The sequence below is a fragment of the Corvus cornix genome, chromosome 1 (genome assembly GCF_000738735.6).
Source record: "Corvus cornix cornix isolate S_Up_H32 chromosome 1, ASM73873v5, whole genome shotgun sequence".
NCBI lineage: Eukaryota > Metazoa > Chordata > Aves > Passeriformes > Corvidae > Corvus > Corvus cornix.
Window position 1 is genome coordinate 27915477 of NC_046332.1, and position 16870 is coordinate 27932346.

Genomic DNA, 16870 nt, shown 5'->3' on the forward strand with positions numbered 1-16870 from the left:
CTGGCTTTGCAGATGAGAATAAGCTGCTCTTATTAAAATAAAAATAAAATCTTCGGAAGAAAGTCTTTCTAAGAAGAGCCAAACTACCCATGGAGTACAAAATGCTCATTCCTTTCTCATTTTGTATGTGCTTATACTACACTATTCAGCTTTTAACACAGGACCAATCTGCTTGTGCTGGGTTTAGGCCCTTTTATATTTCATCCTTTTTGAAGCTCTTGTCCTGTAAAGCCAAGCAGGGTTTTGAGGGGAAGGTACCTGCATCTTTTTCTTGTACAAAAAACAAAGATACCCAGCACTAAAACTTTAGAATTAACTTTTAATAATGCTAATTTGATAACTTACTAAGTATCCTGATACCCTTGATTGTCTCATTGCTTTCTGGAAGGTTGTTGCTGCAAATCCAATTATGTTTCAAGTAAAACTGGCACTAATGCTCTTTCCTTTCAGGAATGCCACATCAGTTTTCAAGTCAGTCCTGGCACTCCTTGAACGGCCCTGTGAACATGAAGTGCCCTAAATTAGATTTTGTGTTAATCACATAAATAACCTTTAACCTTCTGTCTAGAGGCAAGTTGGCATTTGTCCCAGAGCTCTTATTTCCTCTTACCTTGTCAGCTGTCTAGAAAGCAGACTAGTCACCAGCTGGGCAGGAATGGGAAGGGTCCTCCTCCTTTCTGCTGCAGAGCTGCAGTCTCTGTCTCTGAGGATCTACCACCTTCCTGCAGTTGTGATCACCCCGGGTTCACCCAGCAACTCGAGCATGCTGCTCTGTTCCCTTCTGGCCTGGCTGCAGAAGCAGCTGCTGTAGCTTATTTTGATCCCTATTTTAAAAAGCAATCATTAGGATGTGCACAGTTTTGCACTGACCTGAGCATATGTTTTTTCATGTTGATACCTGAATGGACATAATCATGTTAAATGCTTACAGAAGTAAATAGAGGGGGGAATGATGGGGTGACAGGTGTATTTACAAACAGCACACTTGAGTCCCATGACTCAGTGAAAACACCTGCCCACTTGCCACCAGCCTAATAGCCAAATACCAATACACATAGGTTCCAACTCCAGAACACACCAGTAGCAACAGGACAATCACGTGAAATACAAAGATCAGAAAGCTACAGCAATATTGTCCCTCTCCCCTCCTCCCTGATATAATATTCAGTGAAGGCTCCAGGAGGCAGAGCAGCTACAGCATTGACAGTAAATACAGTCATGCACACCATACGTGATTCCTCCACCACCCACAGGGTATAACACTCACATATGGGAATAAAAAAAGAACAGGACAGCAGATATGGATGTCTGCCCAGGCTCAAGGCTTTACAAGCAATAAATCTTGCGTAGATGTGAGATAATATGTTGACAATGAGGTAGTAGGGAGATATGCATGGGTAGATAGAGGAAGTGAGGTGGCCCTAAAACTAAGTATTGGCTCACCTTTGGGCCATACTTCTCCACTACAAGTGTTGAACTTTTTCCTTCAGGAGATCCACACAGTCACCTTTCTGGAAGGAGGGTTTGGCAATCAGTGACTGGACTGACATGCTGGCTCCTTCACTGCCGTGCAGTGTATCCTTTGCTCAGTCCCAGACACCGCTCTGCCTGGGCAAGCAAGTGAAAAGTCAGTGAGTGAGAGCTCTGATTGGTCCCTTTCTGCAGGCTGTTCAGGTCCTCTCCTCACTGTCCTCTTCTGACATGGGAAGAATTAGCAGTCCTGTGTCATTGACAAAGGAAATCCTGAAGAAAGATGAGGCAAAACCCAAGAGGGGTTTGGGCAGTTACACAGTGGCTACAGCCTTAAGTAGATATTTGCTGCCCTTCTGTTCCTCACAAATACATATTTTGGTGGCTACCACAATGACCAGAACTCACTGCTGAAGGAGTAATCCCACTCCCTTGCTCCTGAGGCAGTGGGATTACTCAGTGCTAAGATCAATGGTGTTTCCATTCTGTAGGGACTCCTGACCATGGTTGCTCTGAACTCCTACAAATGGTACCAGTGAATGTGAATATTGTATGCTTCTAGAGCCTGCAGCAATCATTGTCCCTTTCTATCACCTTGGGCCAAGGAGTGTTCCTTCAGGGTACTTCACTCAGCTCTCAGATCTCCCAGTCTCCAGTTCCCCTGCTCCTTCCCTATATAAGCAACTGTTTGTAGAAGGCTGATTGTGATTCAGCAGGAGACCACTTTTCTGGTCTTGCAAGCTCTAGAGTCAGTGCCCCAGCATCCAAGGGGGAAGGGTTTTTATAAAGGAAACTTGTTAACATCAGAGAGGAAAGAAGGACAATAACCTATTTGAGTCTGAGAAAACTGGGGCAATTGGGGACTCGTCTGCCAAAGCCTTTTTCACTTCACAGTCATTGCCAGGACATGTCAGAGTAACTATTCAGTTCGACTGCAGTCCCAGCAAGGATCTGGGATGCAGAGCAGCTGCAGTGTCACGGCACCTGTGTCACTGAGCACCTGCATTTTATCCAGGCTTTGCTGGATTTGGAAGAACGTACAAAGAATCTGCAAGAAAATTTGCAAATTTTCTGCAGTCTCTAAAGTTTCTTGCTTGATATGGGAGAGTGATGGCTCTTTCCCTCTTGCCAGCCCCAGCTCTTGCTGAACCCAAGGAGGGCACTTGTCATTTGAGTTCTCAGAGCCTGTCCACCTGCAGGGCTCAGTTTTTGTGCAAGTGGACTGGAATTTTGGAGCAGATGCAAACACATTTCTGGCATTCCTCTTGCAGTACGGGGGCCACCCCATTCAAGGGATGACAGATCAAACTTGCTACATTTTGTATCAAAACCAAAGCGTTGTTGCTTTTGCACTTACCTTTCACTCAGGAAAGGACTGACTCTGACTCATGCAACCGGGGCGTTCCAGCAGAGCTGCGCCTGCCTGCGGCCGTCCTGCGGCAGCAGGAGTCCTCGAGCACACTGACTCAGCTGTTTCTGGATGGCCACATGCGACTGGGAAGTACAGAACAGCATCCTCTGGGACACCCTGCATGCAGCATGAACATGTACTCATTTCCCGTCCTTCCTTTCTTTTCCATCCCTCTGAAACTTTCACACCACACAGCTCCATACCCTACTGCATCCAGCACAAGGAGGGGCTGGCTGTGTGCACACATCCCGTACTCCGCTTGTGCCCAGGCACCCCATCCGAACGCCCACATGGGGAGTGCGTCCCGCGACTCTCCAGCAGTGCCCTGTGCTTTGTAGATTAAATGGTTGGTATGAAAGTAATTCTGTTTCCCACAAATGTCTCAGTGGGGCCTCGGGAGCCCCCTCCATGTGCTGTCCCAGGTAAGAGGGTGACAGGATCACCAGAGCATCACATTGCTCTGGAAACAGCACCAGCCGTGGGTCGCAGCCATCGGGTGGAGCTAACAAAATTGGATGTCCCCACCTGTGCAAAGCACTGCTTCCAGCATCAGTGCTCCAGACTGAAGCCCCCTACTCACTTTCCATGGACTGGATGCAAAATGGTTCATAAAACTTTGTCTCCTTGGGCAGGGAAGAAATGGACCCAAAAATCTGCATCTGCAAGTGCAAAATGCTTGGAAGGAAGAAAGGGAGGGAAGGAGGGAAAGACAGACATATCTGAACTGTGACTTTTGTTATCTCTGCAGAAGACTTTTTTCCAATTTTCTTCTTTCCTTGAAAAAAATACACAAAAGCAGGCAGCAGAACACCTCCTGTCAAGTTCTGATCTGACTGTTTTGTGCAACAGTACTGAACAAAGGGAAGTTTGGGGTGTTGCTAAACTCTCCCAGCACATCCATTGCTAATCCTGGGGTCCCCCCATTCCTCTCCCCTGTCAAACTTTGCTGATTACTTTCTGTCTTCACACCCAGGCTGACTTGTGCACCCTGATCTCCAAACAGTGACCTCATTGCCTTGTTCAGCTGGTGAGAAACTACAGTAAAATGGAAGATGTAAACAAAGTGGGGGGAACTAATGGCCAGAAGATTTAGGAGGTAGGAATCTGCTCCTTGCTGTCCTGCTCCCATTGTGTGCCTGAGCTTGACAAAGTGCAAGCTGAGTCTCGACAAGCTCTTTTCTGTGACGGTTCCTCTGGAAACTCAGCCCAGTCCTCCAGATGGTGACTTGGGACAAACAGCCTGCAAATTATATGCCAAATAGTATTAGACCCATGCTCCAGTCACTGCTATGAATTCTGTATAGTACTGGAATTCACCCATCTTCTGCAGCAGAAGCTCTTCATTCCCAGCCCGTCTCACCAAGATATAAATATTAAAAACAAAAGCCTGTGTTGTCACAGAGCTGAATTTGTGTCCCCTCTGTGCAGCCAGCAGTGTGCCTAGCTCTAGCTGAGCTGCAGTTCATGCTTACACTGATTAGAGAAACAGCATTAACAGCACTCTGCCTGTGAGGACTATGTTTAATACTCTGACACAATGCAGCCTTCAATATTCTCTTTTCAAGACGTGTTTCAAAGTGTCACCCCATCCCTGACCCTGACAGACACCTCCAGGTCCTGGCCAGCAGCAGCTCAACTCACATTTGTCTTTCCAGACACTCAGTAAACACCTTTGTGTCCTTTTTCTTTAGAGGAAGGGGTCTTGCTGAGCTCACCCTGAAATACATCACCCTGGACAAAAGGGCTGAAAGGTTAAGGAGCTCCAGGGGGTGGTTCAGCAGGGAGCTGGGGCCAGTCGTCTGCCAGAACGAAAGCTATAAAGGCAGAGAGGGGCAAGGGACCACATCCGACACGGATGCTGTGAGTCCTGCCTTGCTTCCCGCCAGCCCTGGGCTAAGAAGAAGATGCTGGGGCTTCAGTCGTGGCCTTGCTCATTTCTCCTCTTCTTGGTTCTGCTCTCTGCCAGTGTTCAGACTGTGTCCTTACCAGGACAGAGGCTACAGGTAGGAGGGACTGGGAGAGAGCTGAGGTTGATTTCAGGAGGGGAGGAGGAGGGGAGGTTGTGTTTGAACCTCGAATGAGAGGTGGTCGCAAATTCCAGCTACAAAGAGGCTGCTGTCTATTCTTGTTGGACTCTCCCCTTCAGCAGACTCAGCTCTAGGCTGACTTTACAACCCAGCCCCTAAGGAGCACCAGCATTTCCAGACAGGAAACAGACAAAAGCTTTTTAGCGCTCTGCAAAAGCTTTTAACAGGGCAGAGCCTAGTCCTCTCTAAGCCCACTCTGTGTCAGCAGCCACCAGATATTACAGTCATGTCTTTCATCATGTTCAGTGCCTGGTTCTGATGTTTCAGAGAGAAGATGCATTCTGTTAGGCCAAGAGTTTTGCTCCTAAGCTCAGTACTATCCCCCTTAAAGACCCTCCTTAAGGCCAAGAGCCCTGTCAGGATGCTAGCTAAGGGCTTCTTCACTTGAGTAAATCTTTTATCCTCAGCAATTACAGCAATAATATTTTTGGCTTTCAAATCTAGCCAACTCCCTTTACCCAAACCCTAACCTGAGCCCCAGCACCTTGCCTTTACATCACCCTGGGAAAGCCACAGGGAAATAGTCAGGACATGAACTAAAATCACAAGACTGATCCTGCTATGACTCACCACTTTCGCTCCTTGCTGATGCCCGTGTCCGCTTCACTTAACTTGCTACCACTAAGAGCTGCACAAAGGCATCTTCAGCCTTAGCTCAGCATCCATGTGAGAGACAGATGTGGAACGGCACCCGCAGGCTGCTTCTCTGGGCAGCCATGCCATGCCTCCACTGTATCCAACACACCCCCCAACCCTTGTCTCCCAGCAGTGCTGGGGGTTTACAGTCAGCACAGCTAACCTAGAGGATTTCCAGCAGATGGGGAGTCCCCCTTCCTCACACCTGCTCTGCTCCTGCCTCTCCCTCATCTTTTATCAGCAGGTATTTGAGGCAGGCCCATCCTTCCCAGCAGCCGTCTGGAAAAAATGAAATGCTGCACAGCAGCCTGAGCACACAGAGGTGCTCAGCAGCCACAAAAGGAGCAAGGACTGAAGACAGTTACCTTCTAAATCCAGGGCAGGGTGGGATGTGTGTGCAGTTTCACAAGAGCAGGGCAATCTGCCCAGAGGCAGAGCTCATAGCAGCTGTCTGCCTGCTGTTTCGGACAGCAAAGTCATTTCAGACAGTGGGAGCTGCTGGTCAAGCCCTTCCCTGTGTCTGGGTGCAATGTCATAGGCACAGTGCTGTCGGCAGGCATCACTTCATGTCCTGCCTGAGCCCTAAGGAGGATGTGGGCAGTGGGGTACCAGGGGTACAAGGCTTACCACCAGAAGCACAGGCATCATCCTGCTCTCCTCTGTTTATCCCAGATGCTCCTTTCACGATTGCTGCCCCTGGAGCCCGAGTCCACGCTGACCGAAGAGGACACAAAGGAGGGCTCCAGCTTTGGTCCTCAGCTGCTCTCCTCCACTCTCCCCTTCCTCCCATCTGGGGCTAGAGCTGCCCGTCCATCCCTCTGGCGCAAAAACCTTGCCAGTCGCAAGTGGGCACTGCCTGGAGATTGGGCCTGGAAGGCCATGCCCAGGGGTTGCTTTGGGCTGAAACTGGACCGAATCGGGACCTTCAGTGGTTTGGGGTGTTAGCTTTGGAGGGTCCCGAGGTGAGAGGGCCAACAGTGCGGGCTCGAGCAAGCTGGCAAGGAAGTTCAGGGCAGACTTGAGCACACAGACAGCGAGGGGATGGGGGCAGCGGGGCAGGCTGTGGGGCCAGTCGCCGGGACAAGGGCCGGGACCAGGGCCGCCCCGGGCTGCCGGCGCTGTGCTGGGGCTCGGCCGGGGCTAGAGCAGGCGGGCGGGACGCCGCTGGGCGGCTCACCGGGCCCGCTTCCCCGCAGCCGGAGTGCACCCAGCCTCGGGAACCTGCACGGCTCGGGAACCAGCCCGGCGCGGCGCTGCGCGAAGCCCTGAAGCTCCCGCCCCGAAGAAGGGAGGCAGCGGCAGCGAGGAAGCGGCACGGCGGTACGAGAAAGAGCTGTCCGGCTCCGCAGCTGCCCCCCGCGGCCGCTGAACCCCCGTTCCGCCGGCAGCCCCCTCCCTGCCCCCCGTGCCTGAGGACTCGCTCATTAAACAAGCTGTACTGATTTGCCGCGTCCGCGCTCGGCGGTGGCTGCCCCCGGCCGGGGGGCGGGCGGGAGGCGGCGGCAGAGCCCGCCCGGCGCCCCCGGCCCCACGCGCGAGGCCGTGCCGGGTCCTGCCGCCGCCATTCCGCGTGGGGCGTGCGGCACGCGCGGCTGCGGCGCGGTGCGGCCGGGGGGGCGGACACGGGTGAGGTATCGACCGGGCACGGGGCACACGGGCCGCGTTGGCTCACCCCGGCCGCACTCTGCCCCCGCCAGAGCAAACACGGGGGCCTCCTGTTTGCGCTGAAGCTTTCCCGAGAGCCTCCCTCGGTGGGCTGCGGCTGGGGCACCACGGACCCCGGCACGAGTTGGTAGCTCTGCTGCTGTGCCCCGCGAGCCATCACCATGTCCTGGCCTTTAAGAAAAGGTTGTAACCTCAGCTGGGTCTAAACTTAGCCACCAGCCCCTCAGCAGCACCGGGAATAGCAGTGGTATAAGAAGAGTAGGGTTACGTTTGAGGTGCATGACCCCTCTCTGTCCCCCACCCCACTACCTGCGTGGTTCCCCCAGCCTGTCCCCGCTTTATCCTCAAAGCCCTGCTCAGCCGAGCAGCCTGAGGGACATTCCAGCCCCCACCACCCCCACCGGCTCCGTCAGTTCAGATTTGCATCCCCACTGTTCCCACACCTTCCTCCAGGACGGGAGCTTTGGGGTTTGTGCGTGCTCTGGGCGTTGTACCTAACATGGGTTTGTCCCGCCGCACCTGCCCCACGGGGAGCCGGGGGATGCAGACAGCAGGGCTCGGGGAGGGAGCCCTGCATGGATGGGGGCGGGGAACCGGGCAGCGGCCATGCCAGGAGCGCTTCCTCCTCGCAGGCAGCCGGGGAAGGCGGGCCAAGGCGGCAGACGAGCAGGATTTCCGCCGTCACGTCCCGCGGGCAGCGGCAGCAGTGCCGCAGTGCCTCATTAAGATGGTGCTCACGCTGCAGTCCGTGGCCTGCCGGGGCAGCGCCCGGCCAGGTACCCCGTCCAGAGCACCCCTGGATAAACCACCCAGACGGGCGTCCCAGGCTGGGGGCAGGAGAACTCCCAGCTAACCCCCGTGCCGGGGGGAATGGGGGACGCCTAGAGACACGCTGCTCCCTCGCGGTGACCACAGCATCCCTGCAGTCCCTTTGCCCTTGCAGCCATAGAATCATGGAATGTTAAGGGGTTGGAGTGGACCTTAAAGATTATCCAGTTCCAATCCCCGTGCCACGTGCACGGACGCCTCCTACTAGAGCAGGTCGCTCAAGGCCTTATCCAGCCTGGTTTGGAACACTGCCATGGTTGGGGCATCCACAACCTCCCTGGGCAACGTGTTAACAGTGCCTCACCACCCTCACAGTAAAGAATTTCTTCCTAATATCCATCCTAAATTTCCCCCCTTTCAATTTGTACCCATTACTCCTCGTCCTATGACTACAGCTCCTGACAACGAGTCCCTCTCCGGCTTCCCTGTAGGTCCCTTCGGATACTGGATACTACTCCATCCAAGGGGGCACAGGCTGCAGCCGGGGCGGGCGGCTGCCTGCCCTTTGTTACCAGGTGAAAGCAGCGCATACCATCCTCCGGAGCGGCAGCGAGCCCGGCGGGAGCAGCCCCTGACCGGCCATCACCCGGGGGTCCCTCCCCGCCCCCTCGGGCAGGGGCGCAGACACCCATCCCCGCCCTGGGGGCACCTCCCCGCAAGGACAGGTGCATCTTTCACCACCGCCATCACCACCAACAACCCCCTTCGGGTGGCTCGACAGGAGGGTGATCGCTGCGGACCCCCCGTTCCCGGCGCGGGGCCTTTGTTACCGGGGGGCGGCGGGGCGGGGGAAGCAGGGGGGTCTTCGGCGGCCGCGCCCGCAACACGGGCGCACGTAGCCCGACTCGGCCCCCGCGCTGCCATTCGACGGCGTCGCGGCGGGGCGGGCCCCAGCCCTACCCTCACGCGGCTATAAAGGGCGGCGGAGCGGCGCTGCGCCACCTTCTCACTGCGCGCCAGGCGGTTCGGAGGCAGCAGGTACCGGGCGGGGGAGATGCGCGGGGGGAGGGAGAGGCGGCGGGGGATGGGCGTGTGAGAAACCCTCTCCCCACACAAGCTCACCGCCCACTGGCGGGGGCGGCGGCAGCCCCGGGCGGAGCGGGCCGCGTGGCGGCGGGGCCCACGGGCACAAAGGCGGCGCGGCGCAAAATGGCGGGGGCGGCGTGAGGGGGGCGGTGAGGCGAGGAGGGATAGGGGTGGGGGGTGGTCGCCTAAGGAGGAGGAGGAGGAGGAGGAGAAGGAGGCGGATGGTTGTCGCGGGGGGGGAGGCGGGTTGATCGCCCGGGGCGGGGGAGTGATCGCCCGGGGGGGGGGGTGGGGCGACCTCGGAGCGCGGCCCCCCCCCCCCCCCGCGCGGTCTCCGCGCCCCCCCGCCGTGCCCCCCGCTCGCTCGCCCCTCGGCGCGGGTGGGACGGTAACGGCGCGGCTGCCGGGGGCGGTTATTGCCGGTTCCCCTCATTCCCCCACCGGTGGTTTTTGCCCGCAGGAACATCCCGAACAGGCAAAGATGGTGAAAGTCGGAGTCAATGGGTGAGTGCCGGGGCCGGCGGTGCCAGCAGGGATTTAGGGGGGCCGATGGGGGAGGGGGGCAAGGTCGCCTCAAGGGCGAGGGGAAAGATTTGAGGAGAGGGAGAGGTTGAATCCCGGCGGTCCCGCTCCGCCGGCGCCCCCCGGGCAGAGCGGTGCTGCTGACTCATTTCCCTTCGGATTCGGGGTGACTCACCCCGGAAGGGGCTGCCGTTGCTCGGCTGCCCCAATTTCCCCTTCCCCCCAGTTCTCAGGGATCCCTGCAGCCCCCCACCAGAAGGTCTCCCGGTGGATCGTGTGTCGATGGCGGCCCCGGGGATGTGACCTTCTCGTGCCGGGCCGAGGAGTAACCGGATCCCCGGGGCTCTCAGTAAATTTAGCGATTGACCTTTCCGGGGCGGGGGTCGCTCTTAATCTTTAACCGGGGCGCCTTGGCCTTTGGACGAGCTGCAGGGCTTCCTCCCACCCTGCCGGGCAGGGAGCAGCGGATGATCCCGAGGGAAGGCTGCCAAGAACTGCCTCCCATTCCCAGCTGGGCAGGTTCCCTGTTGTGCCTCCTCACCCTTGTCTTTCTCTCTCCAGATTTGGCCGCATTGGCCGCCTGGTCACCCGGGCTGCCGTCCTCTCTGGCAAAGTCCAAGTGGTGGCCATCAACGATCCCTTCATTGATCTGAACTACATGGTGAGTTGCCTTGCAGTGCCCCCTCTGGGCCTTTCCGAGTAGGGCTCCTCTGGATCTGTTCTAGTAGCTTCCCAGGGTGTTAGAGGATGATGGCAGCCTGAATGCCTGACCTTTCACTCCCCCGCTCTTTATTAGGTTTACATGTTCAAATATGACTCTACTCACGGCCACTTCCGGGGCACTGTCAAGGCTGAGAATGGGAAACTTGTGATTAATGGGAATGCTATCACCATCTTCCAGGAGTAAGTATTTTTTTTCCCTATTGCACCTCTGGAGATTGAAAGCAGGTGTGTCATGGAGCAGCTCTTAAAATTTTGTTCCTCCTTAGGCGTGACCCCAGCAACATCAAGTGGGCAGATGCTGGTGCTGAATATGTTGTGGAGTCCACTGGTGTCTTCACCACCATGGAGAAGGCCGGGGTGAGTATGTCACATAGGCACAGGAGAGAACGGGATAGTGCTGCTTCTGCCTGTGGGGCATATCACCATGTACAGAGCTGCTCAAAATGGAGCTGTGAAGAAGAAATCTGAAGAAGCAAGCTTGGAAGGATCCTGAGTTATGTAATCTCTTATCTCTCTTTCCAGGCTCACCTGAAGGGTGGTGCCAAGCGTGTGATCATCTCTGCCCCCTCTGCTGATGCTCCCATGTTCGTGATGGGTGTCAACCACGAGAAGTATGACAAGTCTCTGAAAATTGTCAGGTAAGGAGAGAGGAACATGTTTTCTGGCCTGCAGCTCTTACCAGCTGCCAGGAGTCTCACTTCACCTCAGTGGACGTGTTGCCTCTGGCTGATGAGCCTTTATCTCTCTACCCCAGCAATGCTTCCTGCACTACTAACTGCCTGGCGCCCTTGGCCAAGGTCATCCATGACAACTTTGGCATCGTGGAGGGTCTTATGGTAGGTCTACAGCTTGGTGCTGAGGAGGGTGACCTATCCACAGATTCCCTCGTGTGAGAGGGAAGGCATCTGTTCTCCCGGTGTCACCTGGGATGCTCTTTCTGGAGAGTATTGGCTGTGTTCTTAGTCCTGTGCTCTTTCTTCAGACCACTGTCCATGCCATCACAGCCACACAGAAGACAGTGGATGGGCCCTCTGGGAAGCTCTGGAGGGATGGTAGAGGTGCTGCTCAGAACATTATCCCAGCATCTACTGGAGCTGCTAAGGCTGTGGGAAAAGTCATTCCTGAGCTCAATGGGTGAGTGTTGTCCCTTCTCGGGTGTCAGGAGGAGGCAGAACATTCCTAGGCTGATGGAGAAGTGCCAGATGCCGTTCCTTGCTGACTCGTGTCTCTCACAGGAAACTTACTGGAATGGCTTTCCGTGTGCCAACCCCTAATGTCTCTGTTGTGGACCTGACCTGCCGTCTGGAAAAACCAGTAAGTGTTGTGGATATGGTCCTAACAACTTCCAGATTTGCCCCTCCTTCCTCTAAGCTCTGTCTTGCACCTGGAATTACCCTCTCTGCATCCATCTTGTCCTGAAGATGTGATCTTTGTGAAAAGAGCACGTGCTGGGGTGTGCCCATGTGTGTCTCCTCCCTCCCCTGTCCCCGTGGACATTTTGTGTGAGTTGGGATCTGAGCACCGTGCATCTGTCTATTCTCAGGCCAAGTATGATGATATCAAGAGGGTAGTGAAGGCTGCTGCTGATGGGCCCCTGAAGGGCATCCTGGCATACACAGAGGACCAGGTAAGGAATGCCTGCTCTCTTGGCCTGTGGTTATTGGCACTTGCCTCATTTTTCTAAAAGACTCTTGGCAGCAGCATTGCCAGGATCCTGGTTTGGGCACTTGGGATTCAGGCTGTGGGCAACCATATGCGTTACAATTTCTTCTGTTTCAGGTGGTCTCCTGTGACTTCAATGGTGACAGCCATTCCTCCACCTTTGATGCGGGTGCTGGCATTGCACTGAACGACCATTTTGTCAAGCTGGTTTCCTGGTAGGTGCAGCCCTGGGGGATGGGGGGGCTGGCACAGACAGGTTACAGATTTGGGTCCTGTTGGTTACTGCTGGTGATCCAGGTGGATGCACAGACCCCTGTGGTGTAGAGTGGCTCCAGTCCCACTGTGGAGTGAGATTGTTTCTTACCTGAAGTTACTGTAGCTGCCTCCTTCCTGCCCCCAGAGGGTGGATGGGAGTTCAGTTGTTTTGGGGATGGGGCAGAGGAGCAGGAAGAATGGAAGAACGGGTGCAAGAAATGGGTCAGCCCTGACAGCACTTGTTTTCTGTCCCCAGGTATGATAATGAATATGGATACAGCAACCGTGTTGTGGACTTGATGGTCCACATGGCATCCAAGGAGTAAGCCGAGCACACAGCCCCCCTGCTGCCTAGGGAAGCAGGACTCTCCTTTGTTGGAGCCCCTGCCCTTGTTCACCACCGCTTAGCTCTGCATCCTGCAGTGAGAGGCCAGTTCTGTTCCCTTGTCTCCCCCACTCCTCCAACTTCTCCCCGAACCTGGGGGAGGTGGAGAGGCTGATAGAAACTGATCTGTTTGTGTACCACCTTACATCAATAAAAGTGATCACCATCTGAAAAGCCTTGTCTGTCTGTCAGGGGGAGATGGGAGAAGAGGGCATGTATGTAACGAGCAGCTGCAGGTGCCTGCATGGCACAGTCACCACCAGCTGCCTGCTGAGCTGCTTGTTCCACATGGGAGAGCCCAGACTCCAGCCCGTGAGCCAAAACAAGGTGTGGTGCCGGGCTGTGCTCTACAGCAGGACTGTGTGGCAGGATGGGAAGCAGCTCTGTGGCTCCATCCACCTTTTACCTCTGCATTCGCTTGTCTGACAGGCATATGCAGAATAAAAGTGCTGAGCAGATGACTCTCGCATTTGGTTTGGTAAAGGGGTGCAAGAAACTAATTCTCTTCCTGCCTCTCCCTCAGTGAGGGACAAGGAAGATACTTCCTGGTGTTACAAGGAGGGTGTTTCAGTTGCTTTTACCTTTTAAAATGAATTGGTTTTGCCCAAGAGGAAATGGCTGCCTAGGGACGTGTGGGAGGCCGGTGTCGGCATGGTGGTGGCCAGTCTTAATTCTGGCTTAATTCTCTGCGTAAGGAAGGGCAGCTGCAGTTAAGCTGCTGAGCAGCAAATCTCTGCAAGGTGAGTGTCAGCCCTCTGCCTGCATTAGTTCTGGAAGCATGAATGCTGCTGGGCAGGGACGGGAGCCTTCCATGACCTGTGACCAGTAGGACAGATAAGTGATACACTGCACAAAATCACATGGCCCTCTGTTTTCAGCAGCTTAATTTAGCATCTCAGGGCTGATGTGTTCTCTCCCTGGCAGGCATGGCTGGAGCTGTTGTCCAGACCCCAGCTGCTTTAGACTCTGATCTGGATGCAGCAAGGATGTAAGCCAGAGGAGTTAAACTCTCAGGATCAAGGTATGCTGGACATGGTTTCCTGGAGCCCCTTATCTCCAGCAGTTGGGCTGGGTAAGAATTAAAAGTTTGCTTGGCTAGAGGGCAATGACTCAAAGTTGTATTGCTAAGAGAAGAAGGTTGAATAACCAGCCTCTGGATAGGAACTGGGACTCTGAGCAGCTTGTTAGCCCTGGGACAGCAGAAATACTTGGATTACACCACAAATGGCCCCGTGGGAGCTTTAGGTAACTCTGGTGTTAAGTGGGAAGTGCCTGGTGCTGGAGCTCAGTGGAGGCAGCCCTCCTGTGGAGCTGGGTTTCTGCCGGGATGTTGTGTAGCTTGGAGACCTCTCAGGCTTACAAATGAGTCTCGGGTTGGTCCCATCCTGTTCTTGATTGCTGTGCTTGGATGCTTTGAATGGCTGTGCTGTGTGCTGCTGCCTGCACATTTGTGTGCGTGCCAGTCATCATCTCACTTGATAATCTGGAAGTGCAGAGAGGCTACTAAAGCATCTCATGGGGGAAAAGGATGGATGTCCTGTTTTCCCGTGTAAAACATATTTTGAACTGGGTTAAAAGCTGGAAAGTTTCTATGAGTCAACTTTTTCCCTTAAAAAGCCTTATGTTTCCTAATTGAGATAAGGCTACCTGAAAATTGGTAGAGCAAAGAATTCCTGTTATTTAACAAGTCTGAGCCTTATCCAACCTGAGCTCGAATTGCTCTGGGAATGAGCAAAGTCATTCAGCCTGGGGGTGGAGGAAGAGGATGTGCTCTCAGACCAGCTGGTGCTGGGAGCATTTGAATAAAGGTTCACTCTGTTTTAAAATACTCTGTTTAAAATAGTTTCAACTGGTTTACAGTCTTGCTTGAAATTCCTAGAAAAATTGTATGGTACTGAGGTGAGGAAAGCCAGGAATCACAGCGTTGAAAACATGGTTGGTCCTGTATGGAAACAGGGAGAGTGAGTGTGGCAAACTAGTCATGCAGCTTTTGGACTGCCTGGAGGGCTTGGTTTCCTCTCTCTAATATGCGCAGCTCTTCCACCTCCTCATTTTGCATCCAGACACTGTGCCTGCAGATGGCACCACAGCAAGGCCCCCTCTGGACAGATGGAAAAACTAGCTCAGTGGCCAGCCTGTCTGAGAACTGCAACCCTGACCTAAAAAACCCCATTTAATTCTTTTTTTTCCAATCAGTTTGGAAAATTGACATATATGACTGTGGATGATATTGGGATAAAGACGGGAGATCTGCTGTGGCAGCTGCTTCTGTCTCTGGAGAAGAGTTTTCCCCCAAGGAGAGGGGAGCTCTAGGTTTGTTCTGATGGTGTTTCTGAGGAAAGCAGATAGAAATGCTTGGTCAGGCAAGGCAGGTGCTCAGGCAGACGTAAAGAGGCTCTGTTCAGCAAATGAGTGAAAAGCAATTGTGCCACTTTTCTGGGACAAACCAACTCCAAGAGCAGCTGCCACAAGCCAGAATCCATCCTGGTTTGTGAACACCTTGCCAGGGGAAGATACAGAAAGACACTGATCCTAGCTGAAGGGTTGACTCTGCATTCTTTGGCTGGCCAGGTACCAGGGCTCACTGTGCAGAGCCGTTGTAGGAGAGGGATGCACCTAGGAAAGTTCTCTGGCTGACCCAAGGGACAGCTTCTCTGATGGCAGCCAACCATTTCTAGGGGTGGTAAGCTCTACCTTTTATTCTCCTTTTTTTAAGACATCTAAGGGTAATTAGCAGTGGTGTTACAGGAAAATTTAGTTTTATGGTAATTTTGAACATTTAGAGAAATTATTTTATACTTCCTTGGCATTTCCACAGAGTTCTACACATGCACTGCCTTCCCCAAGAAAGGTCCTCAGACCACCTTCATGTTGAGATGTCAGCATTAAGGAAGATGCCATGTAGTGAAAATCAGCTTGAGCAGATGTGGAAAATAATTAAGTTCACTTGGAAAATCACTCCAAAACATAACAAAATGGTGACTGTGTAAGCACAGTGAAAAAACGTCTTGGACATTTAAAACATCCTGTGTCCACTTCTGAGGTAAATCAGTCTTTGAGCAAAGCAATTGACAAGACCAGGGCAAGGAAGAGGAGATACAGGTCTCTGAAAGACTATGGCACAGTTAAAAAAGACAAACATCTTAAAGAGTAATGTTTCAACCTCCTTCATAACAGATGCCATTCACAAAATGCAGGTTCATGAATTAGGGTAAGCAAACACCCCTGCAGGCTCCAGCAGTACTCACATTTCATCAAAACCAAGCTGCCTCCATTTGGGCAATCACCCTGGGTACATGCTGCAAAAACAAGTTATTTGTTACTTACTCTGCTGAGCCAAATGTAATCTCTTACTCTAGGACAGCTGACTTACCTCCATGTATTACCTTACTACAGAAGTATCATCTTCTTGAGGGAGTTATTCTCAATTAAGTGTTCCTAGAAGGAACAGTAGTGCTGGGTTATACTTTACAGCATAAGATTTGAAAAGGCAGCTGTCAAAAAGCAGAAGCTGTAGTCAAATGAAAATAAAAGAAAAACTCATAAATAGTAGTAAATGAAACTTAATAACCCCCCCCAAAAAAGGAGATTCTGTGATAAATAGAAAAGGAAGAATGAAAATCTCTTTCAAATGCATCTTGGAGATAAGAAACTTGCCAAAGAGCTGTAAGATGCTGTGGGAAGCTTAAGGCCATGAGTGAAGAGTAAAGTTGATGTTTTGCAGTCAGAGGAGCTTTGGGGTGTTGCCAGACAGGAGATTTTTCATTGGCAGCAATGAGATGAAGCCACCACTGAAAACTGAAGCATCAGGACTTGAGAACGTGTCTGTGGCATGAAGGGCAGCAAACCAGAGTCAGGTGGTCTTCAGCATGAAATGGAGGAACAGGTAACTATGCTGCAAGTAATTCACCACTCACCTCAACCCCCTCCCATGATGAAAAGCAATGGGATTTAGGAAAAAAACGGCCTGGCAAAACCTTTCAAAGAACTGTCCTAGGACAGGGAAGACCTGTCCAGGTTGAAAACTAGTGGCAAGGCTGGTGGCAACTGAGAGAAGGTGTGAGTGGCCAGCATCTGAGGCCCTCTGTCCCACCAATCAACACCTTCAGAATAATTTGGAGCATGGGGTGCCAAGGTTTGATGATTATACAAAATGACCCAAAACACTCAGCCCTGAATCAGCCTGTGGAAAGGTGCAGA

The 16870-nt window shown here is 53.1% G+C and overlaps 2 protein-coding genes and 1 long non-coding RNA gene across 3 annotated transcripts; 2 read left to right on the plus strand and 1 right to left on the minus strand.

Annotated features, from left to right (window-relative positions):
- Nucleotides 1-299: 299 nt before the first annotated feature.
- Nucleotides 300-6378, minus strand: LOC109144170. Its single transcript, XR_002044756.3, has 5 exons — nucleotides 6232-6378; nucleotides 2828-2998; nucleotides 1444-1608; nucleotides 611-824; nucleotides 300-498 (listed from the first exon to the last, which is right to left on the minus strand). It is a non-coding gene; the product is annotated as an uncharacterized LOC109144170 (long non-coding RNA).
- Nucleotides 6379-6483: 105 nt separating this feature from the next.
- On the plus strand, nucleotides 6484-9013 carry LOC120410301 (translation initiation factor IF-2-like). Its single transcript, XM_039555410.1, has 3 exons — nucleotides 6484-6542; nucleotides 6656-6924; nucleotides 8529-9013. Exons 1-3 carry the CDS (start codon nucleotides 6484-6486, stop codon nucleotides 9011-9013), a joined length of 813 nt encoding a protein of 270 aa, XP_039411344.1.
- GAPDH (glyceraldehyde-3-phosphate dehydrogenase) lies at nucleotides 9013-12844 on the plus strand. Its single transcript, XM_039560060.1, has 12 exons — nucleotides 9013-9075; nucleotides 9584-9627; nucleotides 10207-10306; nucleotides 10442-10548; nucleotides 10635-10725; nucleotides 10891-11006; nucleotides 11123-11204; nucleotides 11351-11502; nucleotides 11604-11682; nucleotides 11912-11995; nucleotides 12148-12245; nucleotides 12542-12844. Exons 2-12 carry the CDS (start codon nucleotides 9605-9607, stop codon nucleotides 12609-12611), a joined length of 1002 nt encoding a protein of 333 aa, XP_039415994.1. The 5' UTR covers nucleotides 9013-9075; nucleotides 9584-9604; the 3' UTR covers nucleotides 12612-12844.
- The last annotated feature ends 4026 nt before the right edge of the window (nucleotides 12845-16870 follow it).

Excerpts from the sequence above, each read along its gene's own strand:
- LOC120410301 (XM_039555410.1), top strand. The coding sequence starts at position 6,484 with ATGCCCAGGGGTTGCTTTGGGCTGAAACTGGACCGAATCGGGACCTTC. Across the intron at positions 6,543-6,655 it reads GGGACCTTCAGTGGTTTGGG|CGGGGCAGGCTGTGGGGCCA; the intron begins GTGTTAGCTTTG and ends GGATGGGGGCAG. Across the intron at positions 6,925-8,528 it reads AGCGAGGAAGCGGCACGGCG|GTCCCTTCGGATACTGGATA; the intron begins GTACGAGAAAGA and ends GCTTCCCTGTAG.
- GAPDH (XM_039560060.1), top strand. The coding sequence starts at position 9,605 with ATGGTGAAAGTCGGAGTCAATGG. Across the intron at positions 11,007-11,122 it reads AAGTCTCTGAAAATTGTCAG|CAATGCTTCCTGCACTACTA; the intron begins GTAAGGAGAGAG and ends TCTCTACCCCAG. Across the intron at positions 12,246-12,541 it reads TTTGTCAAGCTGGTTTCCTG|GTATGATAATGAATATGGAT; the intron begins GTAGGTGCAGCC and ends TTCTGTCCCCAG.